A 19942-nucleotide genomic window follows, 5' to 3' on the forward strand; every position below is an offset into this window, starting at 1 on the left:
CAACTATTACCTTTCTGAGAACAGAGGAAAACTCTTTAATGTATAAAGACTTGTAAATTCTCGCGTTCTATGTTTCAAATAAGAATTATAATAACAAATATTAACAAATAGTGTAATAATAAATAATAAGTGTTGCAGTTACGTTTGTTGAATCTTGGAAAGGTTGTATTCAGTTCGAGTTTCCAGTACTAAACTAATTTACAAAGCTAGGAAATAATATGATTTGGTTATGTGTGTTCAGGTACAGTCTGTATAAAATTACTATAATTATTGTACCATGCGTCATTCTGAAATTCAAATCATGGAGTAGATATCACGACCACCTGCATGAGCCGCCAGAGCGCACCGTGGCTTTTGCAGCGAAACTACAAACAACTTGTAACTGCTGCGGCTGGCTCCGTCTGTCTCTCTCTCTTTCAAGGTTTTTTAGCACTTTGGGAGCACGAGTTGCCCATCCATGCACATGAAAGTTCACTTCCGTATTACATAGGTTAGAAGAAACTTCTGTTTCAATTTTCGCAGCAGAAGCAAACAACAGAATCTGATTAAATTGTCAATATATGTTGTAAACAACAGCGCCTGCCCATTGAGGATAATCTGAATTATTGAGTACGCTTCGTTTCTTCTGTTTGTACCATGTTTCAAGTTTCAATATTTTCAAGCATCTGCTTTTGTCACAATTATTAAAAAACTACTGTATTCAGTTCACAGCTTTCCCTACTTTTTCCATCCATATTTTATAGAATGAACCGTAAGTAATGTCATTAATTTCAGGGAGTTATTTTTTTATATATTTCAAACAAAAGTTTAATACAATTTTCGTTTTTCTTCCTTTCCGAGATAAAAATTGTTTTATATGAAACATTTCATAGCGTGTTTTGAGAAAGCCATTGATTTAATTCTCAATATGTTCAGTTAATTTAAGAGAGCTGTGTGTTATGATAATAAATCATTGAAAGAATTTTAGTTTTGTTCTTTAAATGTGCAGAAATTTGATTCGATTAAATGTAACACTGAAAAATTCCTTTGTAGAGCAGTGCAATATGAATTTATTTATTCATTTACTCCTTAAAATATTTATTCCAGTATTCTTTAATTTATTATTTATTATTCATTTATGCATTAATTCATTGTTTATTTAACTTACGTACATATTCATTCATTCATTCATTCATTCATTCATTCATTCATTCACTTATTTATTTATTCGCTCATTCGACACATTCAACACATTTGACATATTCGACTCATTCGATTAATTAATTATTTATTTATTTACTCATTTATTTATTCATTAATTTATTCATTTATTTATGCATTTATTTATTCATTTATTTATTTATCTATTTATTTATATTTTTATTTATTTATTTATCTATTAATTAATTTATTTCTTTATTTATTTATCTATTTATTTATTTATCTATTCATTTATTTATTTATTTATCTACTTATTTCTTTATTTATCTATTTATTTTTCTATCTATCTATTTATTTATCTATTTATTTATTTATATATTTATTTATTTACATAATTACTTATCTATTTATTTATTTATTTATATATTTATTTATCTATTTATTTATCTATTTATCCATTTCTTTATTTATTTATCTATTTATTTATTTATTTATCTATTTATTTATCTATTTATCTATCTATTTATTTATATATTTATTTATTTATTTATCTATTTATTTATTTATCTATTTATTTTCCTATCTATCTATTTATTTATTTATTTATATATTTATTTATTTACATATCTACTTATCTATTTATTTATTTATCTATTGATTTATTTATATATTTATTTATAAATTCATTTATTTATCTATCTATTTATCTATCTATCTATTTATTTATTTATATATTTGTCTATTTATTTATCTATTTATCTATTTATTTATCTATTTATCTACCTAGTTATGTATTTATTTATCTATTCATTTATTTATATATTTATTTATTTGTCTATTTATTTATCTATTTATTTATTTATCTATTTATCTATATATTTATTTATTTATCTATATATTTATTTATTTATCTATTTATTTATTTATCTATTTATTTATTTATCTATATTTTTATTTATTTATCTATTTATTTATCTATTTATTTATCTATCTATTTATCTATCTATTTATCTACTTATTTATTTATATATTTGTCTATTTATTTATCTATTTATCTACCTAGTTATCTATTTATTTATTTATTTATATATTTATTTATTTATCTATTTATTTATCTATTTATCTATTTATCTATTTATTTATTTATCTATTTATTTATTTATCTATTTATTTATTTATTTATTTATCTATATATTTATTTATTTATTTATCTATTTATCTATATATTTATTTATTTATCTATTTATTTATTTATCTATATATTTACTTATTTATTTATCTATTTATTTATCTATTTATTTATTTATTTATTTATCTATATATTTATTTATTTATCTATATATTTATTTATTTATCTATTTATTTATCTATCTATTTATTTATTTATCTATATATGTATTTACTCAGACGCCTTGACCGACGCCCGCAAGGCGGTGAAGTGGGCCACGGACTACTTCCTCAAATGCCACGTGAGTGAGAACGTCTTTTACGGGCAAGTTGGGGAAGGAGAGGCGGACCACAAGTACTGGGGACGCCCCGAGGACATGACAATGGACAGACCTGCCTACAAGATCGACACATCCCACCCAGGTATTTACATTTTAATCAAAATTTTATTTCTTGTATTTAATGGACACTATTTTATCTGTTTCTCTAACCCCACCGTTTGAATTCCCAATATTTGCTGTTGTAAAATTTCAGAAATTTGCCCTATTTTTAGTTTAAGTGTATGTTCTATGCCCCCTACCCAAAGAGTACCTACAAGAAATCTTCCTCAACATCAAGTCGAAACTCCATTTGAAATTTGAATGCTATAAATAGGCCTACTGAAAAGAAAAGGTGGCCTAAATAAAAGTAACTACCAATGCAAAGTGTAAGACACAGAAAATAGTTCGAAGTATAGCATACCTTGCCCCATCTGGAGTAACCTTTCTACTTGCTGAAATCAAGCCAGATGCATCGCAACTTACACTAATTTACAGGGAGATTACTAAAATTTTCAAGTCACGATTTAACTGGATCAGTTTGTTCTATGAACTGTATACTGTACTACAGTTCAATATAGAGTACTTACTTACTGGCTTTTAAGGAACCTGGAGGTTCATTGCCGCCCTCACATAAGCCCGCCATTGGTCCCTATCCTGAGCAAGATTAATCCATTCTCTATCATCATATCCCACCTCCCTCGAATACATTTTAATATTATCTTCCCATCTACGTCTCGGCCTCCCTAAAGGTCTTTTTCCCTCCGGCCTCCCAACTAACACTCCATATGCATTTCTGGATTCGCCCATACGTGCTACATGCCCTGCCCATCTCAAACGTCTGGATTGAATGTTCCTGATATAGAGAATGCGAAAAAAATCCAAAATCTTTACACCAGTATAAAATCAATATGATGAGAAAAGTTGGAAGGAAGATATTTATATTTAGTTTATGTGTCTGTGAGTAAAGTGAAAGATCACAAGTCGAGTCAAGGAAGTGTGTTCAAGCACTACTCAAATTTTGGTTTAAATCGTGTTTGAAATTGTTTTCTGTGCCTGACTTCGTGCTTTAAGGGGATGCGTTACTGAATTTTCTAATTTCTACATTTTAAGAGATAATGTATTGAAATTTTAACAGCATATTATGATCATGATTATGAATTAATCAAGAAAATGTCAATGATCTAAGTCAAGAAATAACTCTTTTAAAAATAAAATTTGAAAATAACACGTTTATTTTGGAAACCGTGTTTTGGAATCTAAAACAAGAGTTTTCTATGTTTTTATAGTGCATATTATAGCTGAAACACAGGTTGTGGTAATGGAGCACTGGAATTTAGCATATGAAGAGTAAAATAAAAAAAAACATAACATTTCTTCAAAAACGGTCATTTTTCAGTAGCGCATCCCCTTAAGCTATTCATTTTTGTATTTTTTGCTTTCTAGCTTCCTTTGTTTTGTGTCTCTTAACAACACTGAGATTTGACGGGGAACTGGCACCCATAATCCAGAAGACCAGGTATTTTTGACGTCAATACGTGTATACATGTTCGGTCCAGTACTAGGATACCATCCTAGAAAGTACACCGACACATTTTCAGACCAGTTTTGTCGCACCTGTAATTTCTAAAATACGTCACATATTCCAATGAAGTAAAGGGCGACCGACAGATGAAAGATCAATGTACCCAACGTGACCTTGGATTCGAGAGGGTGACATCATCTAGCGATTTGCCGGAGGGGGAAATTGAGACACAGATTGGAGGATCACGCGCAGCCGAGATTGTATAACTAGAGTATGAGAAGCGATAGAACATACTCATGTCAAATGATTCGTAATTGAACAACAGTCAGTAGTCGACAAATTAAAATAGAAAAATTAGCGAGTAAAATTGAGTGACGCGAGAAAATTAACAATGTGGAGGCGTATGCAGTGCAAATGCGAGCGGTCCTATAAGCAACTGATAGGAAACGATAGAGCACGATGGTTACTACAGCAACCGACAACTTTACTCTCAAAGTAAACATGATGGCTAATCCCAGGAGTCTCAGTACAATGAAGATAAAACTGGTTTTCAGGGTATCTGGAAAGAAAAGATGTTGATTGTCATTGCTGACGTTTATCTTAACAATATCTTGATTATTAACATCTAGTTAAAGAATACTTACTTATTTTTAAATGATCAATCAAATTAACTATTTATTTACTGATGTATTTTTTTATTTTTAATTCATTCATTTACTTATTGAATTATTCGTTCAATCTTTCGTTCATTTATTTATTTATTTATTTATTTATTCATTTATATACTGCAGATCTACTTATACTGCATATTTATTTATTCACTTACTTGCTTATTTTAATTAATTAATCAAATTAACTATTTATTTATTTACCTATTTACTCAATATCTTCATTCATTCAATGTATCATTTATTTATTTATTTATTCATTTATTTACTTACTTATTTTTAATTAATTAATTAATCAAATTAACTAGCTTTTATTTATTTATACATTCATTTATTTATCCATTTATTTATTTTAATTCATTTATTTATTTTTAATTTATTTATTTATTCAATTATTCATTCATTTATTTATTTACTTAATATTTTATTCATTCATTTATTCATTAATTCAATCTTTCATTTATTTATTTATTTATTCATTCATTCATTTATATACTATAATTATTTATTTATTCATTCATTTATTTACTTATTTATTTCAATTTATTTACTTATTCGCTTATTCATTCATTTACTTATTTACTTTTTATTTATTTATTCATTCATTTACTTTTCTATTTACTTATTTATTTATTCATTTACTTTTCTCTTTACTTATTTATGTATTTATTTTTTATTTATTTATTTATTTATTCATTTACTTTTAAATTTATTTATTTATTTATTTAATATTTTATTCATTCATTTATCCATTAATTCAATCTTTCATTTATTTATTTATTCATTCATTCATTTATTTACTTATTTATTTCAATTTATTTACTTATTCACTTATTCATTCATTTACTTATTTACTTTTTATTTATTTATTTATTCATTCATTTACTTTTCTATTTACTTATTTATTTATTCATTTACTTTTCTCTTTACTTATTTATGTATTTACTTTTTATTTATTTATTTATTTATTTATTTATTTAATCATTCATTTACTTCCCTATTTACTTATTTATTCCCTTTTGTATCTCTTTTGTCATATACATATAAGAAGAACGGTTTTTGTGATTTTCCTTGTCTGTGGATGGTTTCACATGTATGTCATTGTTTGTGTGTCCAACGAACAAGATAATAGGGGGCGAATTCTGTAAAAATATGGTTACGTAACGTAGATAGAAGTATACCTGATAACATAAGAAATTAAATTGTTTCGTAGAACCCAAAATGTAATGAGAATATAGCTTACATCACCTTCGTGATATTCATTTCTTCTGCATTGTGTCCACCCCGACGACGTGCTATACAGTCATGTAATTTCTGTTTCACGTTCTTGTAATGTTCAGGGTCTGACCTGGCGGCAGAAACAGCCGCAGCCCTGGCGGCAGCGTCCATAGTGTTCTGGACGTCAAACTCCAGCTATGCCAACACCCTGCTTGCGCATGCTAAACAGCTGTTCAACTTCGCAGACACATACCGAGGAAACTACAGCGATTCCATCACCGATGGCTTCTACAAGTAAGCAGTAAAAATTCTGAGGAATCTATAACATGAGGATAGATTAGCTGCAATGCAGACCAGGCTTTTGAGGGGGCATTACTGCCTATAGTAGGGAGCAGGAATATTGGCGGATGGAGGTATACCCCTTCATACTAACCCAACCCACGTTCCACCCCTACTTTAACTGTAAACGTTCTTCGAAGGGTCGCTTCCGAAACATCTTTCACTCCTCGCTACGTAACCTAAAGTCTGTAACATCGAAATAGTGTTTATATATAAACACTGTCTGTGTGTCAGTATGTAGTGTAATTTCTGTGCGCAGCATTATAATTATTTCATTAAACAACAGCACATGTGAACACTTCATTTGTTATCATACAAACTACTGGTATACAATATGCGACATGATTTTATAACTACTATACTGATATCGAATATCATTCGTATTTTGAGGTGAATGAACTAAGAAAATCAGGTGCATTCATATCTTCCAAGTTCGACAGTCTTAGAGAGGAATTGGCGCACACAAGACATTAACTCAACTCCACGCAGGAGGAGATAAAGAGGCTAGTGCAAGAAAATGACGATCTCAAACAGGAAGTGAGTGATCTGCAGCAGTACACACGCAGAGACAATATAATGCTATTTGGAGTTCAGGAGATCGATGAACAATCAACTTATAAAGTCATTGACCAAATATCGGAAGTCATAAGCGGTAGTGAATTGGTGCAACATGATGTAAGCATAGCACATCGTATACCATCCAGGCCAGGAAAGACGCGTCCTATTGTCATCCGCTTCACAAAGAGGAGAAGTCGTGATGAATGGCTCCAGCTGTTCAGAAATGAAGCCAAAAATGATGGCAGCGGTCCTGGGATTGCGACAAAGAAAGTCAACAGGGACCTTCCGGCAGGAAGAATCACAGCAGGTTACCAACTGACAGCAGTGGCCAGAGACCTTTTGAACAAGACAAGGGTTGCAAGAAAAGATGAAGCCAGTCCCGTGAGTAAAATCACTGGTGTTGACGATGTAAATAATTTGTAAATAGTATTGTGTCGGTACCCAGGTTTTATTTTATATAATATAATTGACTTAACAATGGCTAGTAATACTATATTAAATGATATCAATCAATGAAAATTTAATACTAATAATAATAATAATAATAATAATAATAATAATAATAATAATAATAATAATAATAATAATAATAACACAATGGTTTTTAACGATTTACTTCACTGCAATGAGTATATTGCCAATATACTATCAGATCTTAAAATATTTCACTTAAACTTATAGTGACCTAATTCCTGTTTTCCTCATTCTCTTAATAACCAGAATTTCAATCATATTACGAAAATTTTAATTTGTTGTATTAATTAAAGTTTTTTTTTTAAGTATTCATAAACACTATAAATAATTCCTTTCGCTTGGCTCCGCGTATCCGCTCCCTTTCTAGACATGTCGCTCAACTAGGCACAGAAGCAATTCCACTGTTAGTATTGAAAATTACTGTTTGAATATGTGCACAGTGAACAGACAACAGCTACGATGACTACTCTCTCAATACCCAACGATTGGCTTGCACATTTTTGCATGGAGGGTAAGGAACTCTGCTCTGTCGTGCACAAGGGATAGAGAGACAGCATACTCGCCATGTACCACCCCCTCTCTTCTGACCTGTCCATTGGAATGACTGACTGGCAGTGTGTCGATGCGTTCGGGTGTAGTTGCTTGCAAGCCAATTGTTGTGTATTGAGAGAGTAGTCATCGTAGCTGTTGTCTGTTCACGGTGCACATATTCAACAGTAATTTTCAATACTAACAGTGGAATTGCTTCTGTGCCTAGTTGAGCGACATGTCTAGAAAGGAAAGGAATTATTTATAGTGTTTACGAATACTTAAAAAAAACTTTAATTAAACACAACAAATTAAAATTTTCGTAATATGATTGAAATTCTGGTTATTAAGAGAATGAGGAAAACAGGAATTAGGGCACTATAAGTTTAAGTGAAATATTTTAAGATCTGATAGTATATGGCAATATACTCATTGCAGTAAAGTAAATCGTTAAAAACCTTTGTGGTATCATTATTATTAAATTTGCACTGATGAATTTCATTTGATATAGTATTACTAGCCATTGTTAAGTCAATTATGTTATATAAAATAAAACCTGGTACCGACACAATACTATTTACAAATTATTTACATCGTCAACACCAGTGATTTTACTCATGGGACTGGCTTCATCTTTTCTTGCATCCCTTGTCTTGGTCACTGCTGTCAGTTGGTCACCTGCTGCGATTCTTCCTGCCGGAAGTTCCCTGTTGACTTCCTTTGTCGCAATCCCAGGACCGCTGCCATCATTTTTGGCCTCATTTCTGAACATCTGGAGCCATTCATCACGACTTCTACTCTTTGTGAAGCGGATGACAATAGGACGCGTCTTTCCTGGCCTGGTTGGTATGCGATATGCTACGGTTACATCATGTTGCACCAATTCACTACCGCCTATGACTTCCGATATTTGGTCAATGACTTCATAAGTTGATTGTTCATCGATCTCCGGAACTCCAAATAGCATTAAATTGTCTCTGCTTGTGTACTGCTGCTGATCACTCACTTCCTGTTTGAGATCGTCATTTTCTTGCACTAGCCTCTTTATCTCCTCCTGCGTGGAGTTGAGTTAATGTCTTGTGTGCGCCAATTCCTCTCTAAGACTGTCGAACTTGGAAGATATGAATGCACCTGATTTTCTTAGTTCATTCACCTCAAAATACGAATGATATTCGATATCAGTATAGTAGTTATAAAATCATGTCGCATATTGTATACCAGTAGTTTGTATGATAACAAATGAAGTGTTCACATGTGCTGTTGTTTAATGAAATAATTATAATGCTGCGCACAAAAATTACACTACATACTGACACACAGACAGTGCTTATAGGTATATAAACACTATTTCGATGTTACAGACTTTAGGTTACGTAGCGAGGAGTGAAAGATGTTTCGGAAGCGACCCTTCGAAGAACGTTTACAGCTAAAGTAGGGGTGGAACGTGGGTTGGGTTAGTATGAAGGGGTATACCTCCATCCGCCAATATTCCTGCTCCCCACTTTATAGTACAGTATCGTCAGCAATCGCTGAAACGGATAGAGTGCCTGGAGGGTAAGGAACCCTGCTCTGTCGTGCAGAGAGACAGCATACTCGCCAGTAGCGACGATTGCACCCTAGGGCTGGTCTTGTCCGCGGGCAAGGCCTGTAACACACTTGCAGAGTTTTCGCCAGCGAGAAATGTGTTGCGAGATAATTCAAAGATTGATAACATGGATTCAAATGGACGTCCACACACTGGAAGAGATTCTCGTTCGAGGCAAAAACCTCGCGCGAGTTTCTCGCTGGAATCGGTAGCTCAGCGAATTTTCTTGACACATTTATCAAAGATGTTTGACATTTATACTCTTTATGATGATTGGATGTAGAAAATGATATCACAGATGCCGATGAATTGTATTGTTTTTATTTGAAAATGAGGAAAGATGGCTGATAATTGCAGTCAGAAACTTATCGAACTTGTACGATGTCACCCGTAAGCCTATTTGTATTATACACGGGATGAAAACTATAAAAACACGAAACTTGAACAAGAAATCTGGAGACAAATATCAGATTATCTGAAAATAAATAGGGATATATTTTATTTTGATGAGATTTAATAGTATTAATTAAACATTTGAAATAATGTACTGTATCTATATGTCTTAACAGTTTAATAATAATAATAATAATAATAATAATAATAATAATAATAATAATAATAATAATAATCCGTGGCGCTACAGCCCGTGAAGGGCCTAGACCGACCAGCCGGCTGCTGGCCTCACGCCCACATGCCGAAGAAGAGGTGGACGATCATCCAACCAGAATGGAGGTATCGTGTGGTTAGCACGATGATCCCCCAGCCGTTATAGCTGGCATTCACAACCGGATTTCGCTACCTATCGTAGCTCCCCAAGTGCATCACGATGCTGGGTGGGCACCGGTCCCATACACTGGCCGAAATTTCATGAGAAAATTTCTTCCCCCACGAGGACTCGAACCAGCGCGCATTCCGTAACGCGAGTCCTAGGCAGGATGCCTTAGACCACGACGCCACGGCGCGGGACTCTTAACAGTTTACGTAATTTTAATCAGAACATAGCAAAGAATCCTCTATCATATCATGAATGGCAAAAAACTGAGGTCCATTCAACCTGAAATAATGCCTAAACGTATCATCATTCAAATCGAAACCAGTGTCCAAAACTCGCCCTGTGATTTTCAGACATTTCTGGCTTTAATTTTAGGCCTACTTTTTCTTTTCATTAACAAAATATGTTCATGTAACTCCATTTCCTCATCATCTGAATACTCAGATTCAACGTACCGTTCATACGTAATTTGTAAAGTACGACGATATACTTACAGGTTATATATTTAAGTACGACAATATACGTAAATACATAACCTATAATATTTCCCCCAACGAGTCATTACTATAATCAGAAAAATGCTTTGTGCATGAAGGCAGTGCATAGATGATCATAGCGAGATGTGATCTGTGATAACGAGAATTCGCCAAGTGTGTGGAGGAAGGCTCTTCGCCTCTTTCTAGCAACACATTTCTCGCTAGCGAAAACTCTTGAAGTGTGTTACGGGCCTAAGAGACGCTACAAAATATTTCGAACAAAATTCTCCACCGCCTTTCGCGACACTGTTCAGTTTTGGCCAAGATTGTCTATCCCTTCTCGCATCAATCTCACAACTATTTACGTAGCTGTCTGTCCCATTTAATTACTTGTTATTATAGTTTTGTGTTTTTGCTTTCGTCCTCTTTAATGTTTATTCTCTGTGCAGATCTTCCAACTACCAAGACGAGTTGGTGTGGGGGGCCACATGGCTGTACAAAGCGACAGGGGATTCCAGTTACCTCACGAAGGCCGAACAATTATACAAAGAATTCGGCCTGCAGAACTGGAACGGGGGATTCGGCTGGGACCAGAAGAATTCTGGCGTTGATGTGAGTTAATGATATATACAGGATCATTCATAATGTTATGCAATAAAGAAGTGCAGCCAATTCTATACTGAGAAAGAAACGGTAAATCCCATAACAGCGCCTTGACTTTCTACGTTTCTTATAGATGGCTGTACCAGAGGTACGTCTCCGCAACGTTGTCACATGGTTGCTTGCAAATGAAATAACGGTTTACATAACATTTTCATTGTTACTGCTTTTACATGCAAGAGTCCACCGCTTTTGAGTATTGGTCAGCGTATCTGACTGTGAAACTAACGGGCCCGAGATCGAAACCTATAGTTCCGTCGCTCTAATTTCCGTCAGCCAATCGCGTTGCACGTCGGCTACATTTAAACATGTGCGTCTTGTGATTCGCTTATGAAGATGTTATTCATTTCTTAAGGATCGATAAATACTTAATATAATCGCCCGCCATTTTGGCTCTTTCGTTGGCGTTCGCAGAAAGCACACAAAGACATTTGCCGCTCAATTATTTGCTAAATTACAGTGCGTTTGATTTATTATCATAGAAGCTACGACATGATAATGTTTAACGGTGTGGCAAATAGATTCCTCGTATGGTAGCTCGGCAACGAAAGAACAAAAATGGCGAACGATACTACCTACCTATACTTTATAGAGCCTTCAATTCCTAAGACGTAAGCAAAGAGGAGGAGTCACGCTGGGAATAACAGCGTCGCGACTATAGTTGGGACTGTTTGAAGTTTTTTTTTTTTTGGTGTTTTCCCTCAACCCATTAAGAACAAATGCTGGATAACTTTCGGCACTGGAGAATGGGTTCGTTTTACCGCCATTATTATTATTTTTTACTTGGTTATTGAACGACACTGTATCAACTACGAGGTTATTTAGCGCCGATGAGATTGGTGATAGTGAAATGATATTTGGCGAGATAAGGCCGAGGAGTCGCCATAGATTACCTGGCATTTGCCTTACGGTTGGGGAAAATCTCAGAAAAAATCCAACCAGGTAATCAGCCCAAGCGGGAATCGAACCCGCGCCCGAGCGCAACTCCGGATCGGTAAGCAAGAACCTTAGCCGACAGAGCTACGCCAGTGGCACCATCATTATCACCATCTTCATCCATCCTGCCTACTTGCATACCCATAATGTCATCCGTTCATATGAGGTTAACAAAATCCGACCTAATTCAGAACAGGATTTTTTTATCATAATCGGCAAAAAGTAAAAAGGGACGTTAAAGAACTTTAACATGTAGTTTTTAAGTGAATTTCAATAATTTAACCTATTGTGTTCGCCCGGACTGATACGTAAACACCGATTCTATCGATATATCTCTGCACATATTCCACCGTCATTTGTCTGGGCTGTTTCCGAAATCGGAATTGTTGCCATAGCAATCAATCGGATTCTTAAAAGCGCTTCCACAATCTCCGTGTTCGCTTGTCCCCTCATTTTTTTCTTATTTCTTCCCACACTTTGTTATTCCTAACGACCTTTTATAACATTTATTTAATGGCTGAATTTCTCTTTTGGCCGAAGTAAGTGCACTAACTGAATTATGAGAGTGGTGGGAGTTTAGTATCAACTATATTCATTGTCTTTTGCAGGTTCTTCTTGCGCAAGTGACAGGAAAACAGAGTTACAAAGATGTAGTCAGGGGTTTCTGCAACTGGATGGTAAACTCTCAGACGAAGACACCCAAAGGGCTCCTCTTCCTCTCAGAGTGGGGATCGTTGAGAAGTGCTGCCAACGTCGTCTACATCTGCCTACAAGTAATAATAATATTACTTGTAGTGCATGGAACTTTTGTATAAGGGTCGGTTAAAATATTGCACTGAAACTCCATTATGGAAAATAATAGATTAAGTATTTCAGTCAACAGTGCACTTATTACAAACAGGGCTGTCCAATAGGCACGGGTAACTTTTAAATTATGTCTCGAACATCATACTAATGCATACAAAGTAAACGATATTTGTAAAACAAATCTTATCATTATTATGTGCAATTTTGTTATGTTGTTTAAGATTAAAAAATGTCTAATATTACAAAATGACTCCTTATGCATGAGTCGGCCCTGGCTGTCTTTTCGGAGAACGCAACGACTAACAAATCTAATGTTCTTACTAACATTCACGAACACTGGTATATTTTCCGGTAAATCAACGAACTCTTTTGGCCTGAAACGTTACATTCGACCTAAAAGGAGATTAAAACTGTAGTTAAGGACCGATTCCACTAACATGTTACTAATCCACAATTAACTAATTTGTAATTTATCTTAAACACAGAAGTTGAGTTATATTTAATTCGTTTGTATTACACCAAACTTAATACGTATTTAAAATAAAGTCAATTAATTTAATTCCCAATTAAGGAGTTAAGTACAGCTTACATCAGTAAATTTTTGGAAATATTCAACATTTTTTCCTTCCATTACTGTATCTTGTACAATAATGAAAATTGGTATGTGTAAAACACTGTCCTTCTGCTGAATGGAAAAAATATTTTTAAGAATAAAAAAAAAGTTACTTATATTTTTTTTTTTTCAAAATTCAAAATGGTGGCAGTTCACTGTGCAGTGATGAACTTTTCCCTCATAACTCACAAAATTGTTAACTTTGTCATGTTCTCTCTCTTTTATTTTATTGCTGAAACTCATGTTTACAATATCATGCTCTTTCAACTACATTCCTTAAAAAATATATATATTTTTTTTAATTTTATGTTAGGAGAAAATACTGATGTTTGACCATTTTTTAAAGTGAATTTATTTTTATCAGACAGTCTATCAAAGGTAGAGAAGTGTTTTTCCATCATATTGTAAATGTGACATGCATAAATACACACAAAAATTCATCATAGAATATTGGATAGTTTTTGAGTTATGAGGGAAACGCTTCATCACTGCACAGTAAACTGCCACCATTTTGAATTTAAAAAAAATGTTATATATATATATATATATATATATATATATATATATTTTTTTTTTTAATCGTAAAATTGTTTCATATAGTAAAAGGACAGTATTTTACACATACCAATTTTCATTATTGTACAAGATACAGTAATGGAGGAAAAAAATGTTGAATATTTCCAAAATTTTACTGCTGTAAGCTGTACCTAACCCCTTAAGTCATAACGGCTTTCAGAATCATAGTAAAATTTTAATTTCGAAGGCCATGTGCGTTGACAATGTCAGGAGTATTTTTACAGTGAGTTTATTTATGACAAAAGGAACTGGTCACCCTACCCCATTATCTCCTGGCCTAGTTGCCTCATAAGTGTTGCCTTCGTGGTATCACTTCTGAGGTTCAGACCTGTCTTCGGACCATTAACTAAACAAAAAAAAAACCGTCCCTATCTAACCTAAAAAGTAAAATACCAAGAAAAACACGTTTCACGCAATCTCATTTCATGGATGATACTGGATCTATAAATGATTAAATGTTAGGAAGGAGCACGGAAACGACCTGATAAAACCTCCAACAATCTGTCCTTCCGCAATGAATTCTAGTAAAAGAAAATGAGATTTGAACACTGGTCTCTGCGTTGGAAAGCTCTCACCACAGCGGTCTGAATGAAAGTACATCTGTGAACTCTGTAGTTTTGCTTACTGAATATGCATTATATTTTTTTCTGTAGGTTGCAAAGTTGGGTATTAACACTGAGCAATACCAAGAATTCGCTAAAAAGCAGATCGGCTACATGCTGGGAGACACTGGACGCAGCTTCGTGGTGGGTTACGGTACCAACCCACCCTCCCACGAGCACCATAGATCTAGGTGAGTTTATATCCTTTACACCCATTACTAGAATCATCTCAGAAACTATGAAACGTTTAAATAATTTTATGAGGTCGTTCAAAGTCACTTCAGACTTTAGAGAATGATAAATATTATAAAACATGAGGTAGAAAAAATAACGTTACTGTGTTTGGCAAATAATGGCGTTTTTCATTTGTTACTTTTGGCATTTCCATAGTTACCATTTTGTGATTAAAACATTAATGATTTTATTATAGAGCATTCCACGTTAAGAAAAAAAGCATTGGTTTTATGGGCCTTGCCAAGTACATTGTACAAGCTATGTGGTAGGCAGGCGTTTCTATGACAACACGTCATTTGATGCTTAATGCTGAAGTTTCAAGCCATGCTTCCATCAGTAAATTTAATGTTAGTATATGCCTGGTTCAATGATATAAAAACAGCAGGAGTCTTTCTCAAGGACTGGGAAAGTTTACAACACTTAACAATAAAAGTTAAGAGAAGACCAGTATCTCATTCGTGGGTTTACAATGAGCTATACCTGAAAGCCAGGTTTGCACAAAGCAGAATTGTTGGAAAACTCGTAAAACGAACAGGCCTTCAGATATTTCACCCAAAAAAGTTTAATACAGTTCTGATAGTTTTTGCTTCTTTTTTGAGAAAAAAATTGTTTTATATGAAATATTTCATAGTGTACTTTGGGAAAGCCATTGATTTAATTCCCAATATGGTCAGTCAATTTAAGAGAGCAGTGTATTATAACAAATCATTGAAAGAGTTTTAGTTTTGTCCTTTATATGTGCAGAAATTTGATCTGAACAAATGAGTCCACTGCAAGAATGATGGATGTCATTTGGAATACATTTTGCAGGAGAAGCAACTGAAAGTTTGAAATGCTTAGCGCTCAAAGCTTAACTGTGATTTTCCGATCATTACTGGACAATGACTATCAGTGTTAATGCCATACAACTCTCTATGTATATTCTATGTGTCTTAAGCTATGCAGTGATAGTCTTGGTTCATTTTCGATAAAAAAAAGTGACATCCATCATTCTTGCAGTGGACTCTTCAAATGTTACACTGTAAAATTTCTTTGCAGATCGAAACTTTATAAATTTTGTTCGGATCATTTTTTTTTTACATTTAAAGGACAAAACTAAAATTCTTTCAATCATTCATTATCATAATACACTGCTCTCTTAAACTGACTAAGCATATGGGAATTAAATCAATGTCATTTCCAAAACACGCTGAAGACTATTTCATGTAAACACAATTTTTATCTCCTAAACGAAGTAAAACGAGGAAAATTGTATTAAACTTTTGTGCGAGATCGTGCGTATTTGCTTGGTTGCCGCACAAAACCAATCCGCGGAAAGTCTGAAATTCCACATTCAATATTCCCAACCTAACACACATAACAATTTCCCTCTTCTTACCGCTTAAGTGAGATATTGATTTCACTGCTTTAGGCTTTTAACATATTATTTTTAGAGACGTTCAATATAGTAATAATTATAAATTGGAAACTTACCACTGCAATTTCACCTAAATTGCACTGTTAATTATTGTTTTTAAATATTTGCAAAAATTAAGTAAACTCTACAACTCCACTAAAGTTACTGCATTCGTGATGCAAGTAACATTAAGGAAGCCGTGAAAAAATCAACAAGATTCAAGACTCATCATAGACAGGGGGAAAAAAAGACAGACGTATATCACGGCCTGCTGGAGTATAGTAAACACAGAAAACATTTTAAAGCAACAATGTTGAAGATAGATATTTTTGTTTTGCAAATTTGCCGTCATTGAACAGAAACCAAGATGGAGATTTCATTGCAACTAATTAGAAATTCCTCTTTCAGGTATGTAATAAACGATCTTCACACAAAATAATGTACGATACACGAGCGGTATGTTTTCTTTCAATTCTCGGAAATTAAAAAAGCTCAACTACGTTTAGCTTTTTCAAACTTTTCCTCGAACATGAAAACTTCAACATACCGCTCTTGTAACGCATATTACTATTTTGGTTTGAAATATCTTAAAGAATAACCCCCTGAAATTAATTAAATTACTTACTGTTCACCCTGTATAACGTTTGATATAGCTAACAGAATATTTCCTTGACGTTAGCTTTACAGCCCTGCAAGTAAGAATTACATATTTGTAAAATTAGTCATTCATTGCAAAACAAAACTCTTGTAAAGTATGCAAACTTTCATTTGTAAAGATTCGACTTTCTTCGTGAAGTTCAACTGTTCAAATTCAGATTTTAAACATTGTAGGTCCCTGTATGTAGCAAATCAATTTGACATCGTTGATTGTGGGTTTCTAATCCACAATTTTTCTAATTTATCCTCTCTATGTGTTCCCGAAGTTTGTGTAAAATCTTTTGGAACACACTGTATAACTTATGTCATGTATTGGGTAAGAGTATCGCATCACCGAATATTATTCCTTGGTTTTCGCAGTTCGTGTCCCAGCGCACCCGCAACTTGTGACTGGAACACCTACTGGAGTACTGACCCCAACGCGCATGTGCTGTACGGGGCCCTGGTGGGCGGGCCAGACGCGAACGACAACTACGTGGACAACAGGGACGACCCTGTGCACAACGAAGTGACCTGCGACTACAACGCCTGCTTTCAGTCCGCCCTCGCGGCTCTCAACCAGCTGTAGAGGCGTCACCATAGCAACAGCAAACTGACACACAACACTCCGTGTTTGTTTCGTTTCCTGTCTTAGTAAAGACTTTTTTAACAATGTAAAAGAAACATTCTGTATAAAATAATAAAATATGGATGGCGCTTCTCAACATCCGGACGGTCACGTTCTCTATGCCAGCCGTACTTAGTGCTCCAACCCTGACTTGTCTTTTTTCTTTTTTTTAATTTACAGTGTAAAAGAAATAAACTGTTTAAATAAACTACAACGGAATATTGCAAAGATGTTTTATTATATACCCCAGGTCTGCAGAGCCCGTAAGTAGGGGAAATATGACGTCAGCCTCACTCCACTTCTATTGGGGATGATCGACTCCCGCTAAGGTTGTTTACATTCTCTGCCCGTGCAAAGTCCATCAGTGGCGGCATGTAATTTTCAAAAAGGATTGTAATAAATTCATTGTATTTATAGGCCTAATGCGTTATCTCGTTTCAAGGTTTACGATTATGTTAGATTTCCTGCCGGTAGTTTCTTTGAGATTTCTTTGCACCTAACCTGCTTTAGATTTTCGAAAACTTTCCTCCTATCATCACCTACGGAAACATAAATTTGTAGTACGAAAAGATATATATATATATAAAAGAAAATGTATCCTTTGAAAAGGTGGAAAAATTCAAATACTTTGGAGCAACAGTAACAAATATAAATGACACTCGAGAGAGGAAAGTAAACGCGGAAAAAATATAAGAAATGCCTGTTATTATTCGGTTGAGAAACTTTTGTCATCCCGTTTGCTTAAAAAAAAAAATGGAAGTTACAATTTATAAAACAATTATTATATTACCGGTTGTTCTGTATGGTTATGAAACGTGGACTCTCACTTTGAAAGAGGAACAGAGGTTAAGGGTATTTGAAAATAAGGTGTTTATGAAAATATTTAGGGCTAAGAGGGATGAAGTTACAGGAGAATGGAGAAAGTTATAAAACGCAGAGCTGCACGCATTGTATTCTTCACCTAACATAATTAGAAACATTAAATCCAGACGTTTGAGATGGGCAGAGCATGTAGCACGTATGGGTGAATCCAGAAATATATATAGTGTTAGTTGGGAGACCGGAGGGAAAAAGACCTTTGGCGAGGCCAAGACATAGATGGGAGGGTAGTATTAAAATGGATTTGAGGGAGGTGCGATATGATGGTAGACACTGGATTAATCTTGCTCAGGATAGGGACCAATGGCGGGCTTATGTGAGGGCGGCAATGAACCTCCGGGTTTCTTAAAAGCCATTTAAATAAATAAGTATAGGCTTCCTACAGAAAATTGGTGCCAATGAATACAATTCATGGATAACCAACAACTTCTGTTCAACATGCACTGTTAATGTTCCTATCAATCCTCTACAAGGTGAGGCAAGGTAATAAATTATTTACACACGTCCGAACATTAGCGATCGAGCAGCTGAGTTCCAGCTGTTATCTAGAAATATCTGGGCACAGGTGGTTTTCTGTTAGGCTACACATTAGGAAATGCTTTACATCTTCATCAGCGAATCACAAGAAGCACACGTTTAAATGTAGCCGACCTGCAACGTGATTGGCTGTCGGAAATTAGAGCGACGGAACTATAATTGTAATGTAATGTGTATGAAATTTAAATATTTGAAGCAACGACTAAGTTCATTAACAATACTTACTTACTTACAAATGGCTTTTAAGGAACCCGAAGGTTCATTGCCGCCCTCACATAAGCCCGCCAGCGGTCCCTATCCTGTGCAAGATTAATCCAGTCTCTATCATCATATCCCACCTCCCTCAAATCCATTTTAATATTATCCTCCCATCTACGTCTCGGCCTCCCTAAAGGTCTTTTTCCCTCCGGTCTCCCAACTAACACTCTATATGCATTTCTGGATTCGCCCATACGTGCTACATGCCCTGCCCATCTCAAACGTCTGGATTTAATGTTCCTAATTATGTCAGGTGAAGAATACAATGCGTGCAGTTCTGTGTTGTGTAACTTTCTCCATTCTCCTGTAACTTCATCCCGCTTAGCCCCAAATATTTTCCTTAGCACCTTATTCTCAAACACCCTGAACCTATGTTCCTCTCTCAGAGTGAGAGTCCAAATTTCACAACCATA

The 19942-nt window shown here is 34.3% G+C and overlaps 1 protein-coding gene across 2 annotated transcripts in view; it reads left to right on the forward strand.

Annotated features, from left to right (window-relative positions):
* Nucleotides 1-18021, forward strand: part of LOC138699439 (uncharacterized) — a 69456-nt gene extending 51435 nt beyond the window's left edge. Inside the window, exons 12-17 of one of the 2 annotated variants that reach the window (XM_069825304.1) lie at nt 2548-2730; nt 6158-6329; nt 11217-11379; nt 12972-13136; nt 15013-15152; nt 17609-17993. In XM_069825304.1, coding sequence (XP_069681405.1) covers nt 2548-2730; nt 6158-6329; nt 11217-11379; nt 12972-13136; nt 15013-15152; nt 17609-17816 — 1031 coding nt within the window. In that variant the 3' untranslated portion in view covers nt 17817-17993. Of the gene's footprint in view, nt 1-2547; nt 2731-6157; nt 6330-11216; nt 11380-12971; nt 13137-15012; nt 15153-17608 lie in introns of both variants that reach the window. The other variant, XM_069825305.1, reaches the window with a different exon arrangement.
* The last annotated feature ends 1921 nt before the right edge of the window (nt 18022-19942 follow it).

This window comes from Periplaneta americana, chromosome 5 (assembly GCF_040183065.1).
Source record: "Periplaneta americana isolate PAMFEO1 chromosome 5, P.americana_PAMFEO1_priV1, whole genome shotgun sequence".
In the NCBI taxonomy this organism is placed as follows: domain Eukaryota; kingdom Metazoa; phylum Arthropoda; class Insecta; order Blattodea; family Blattidae; genus Periplaneta; species Periplaneta americana.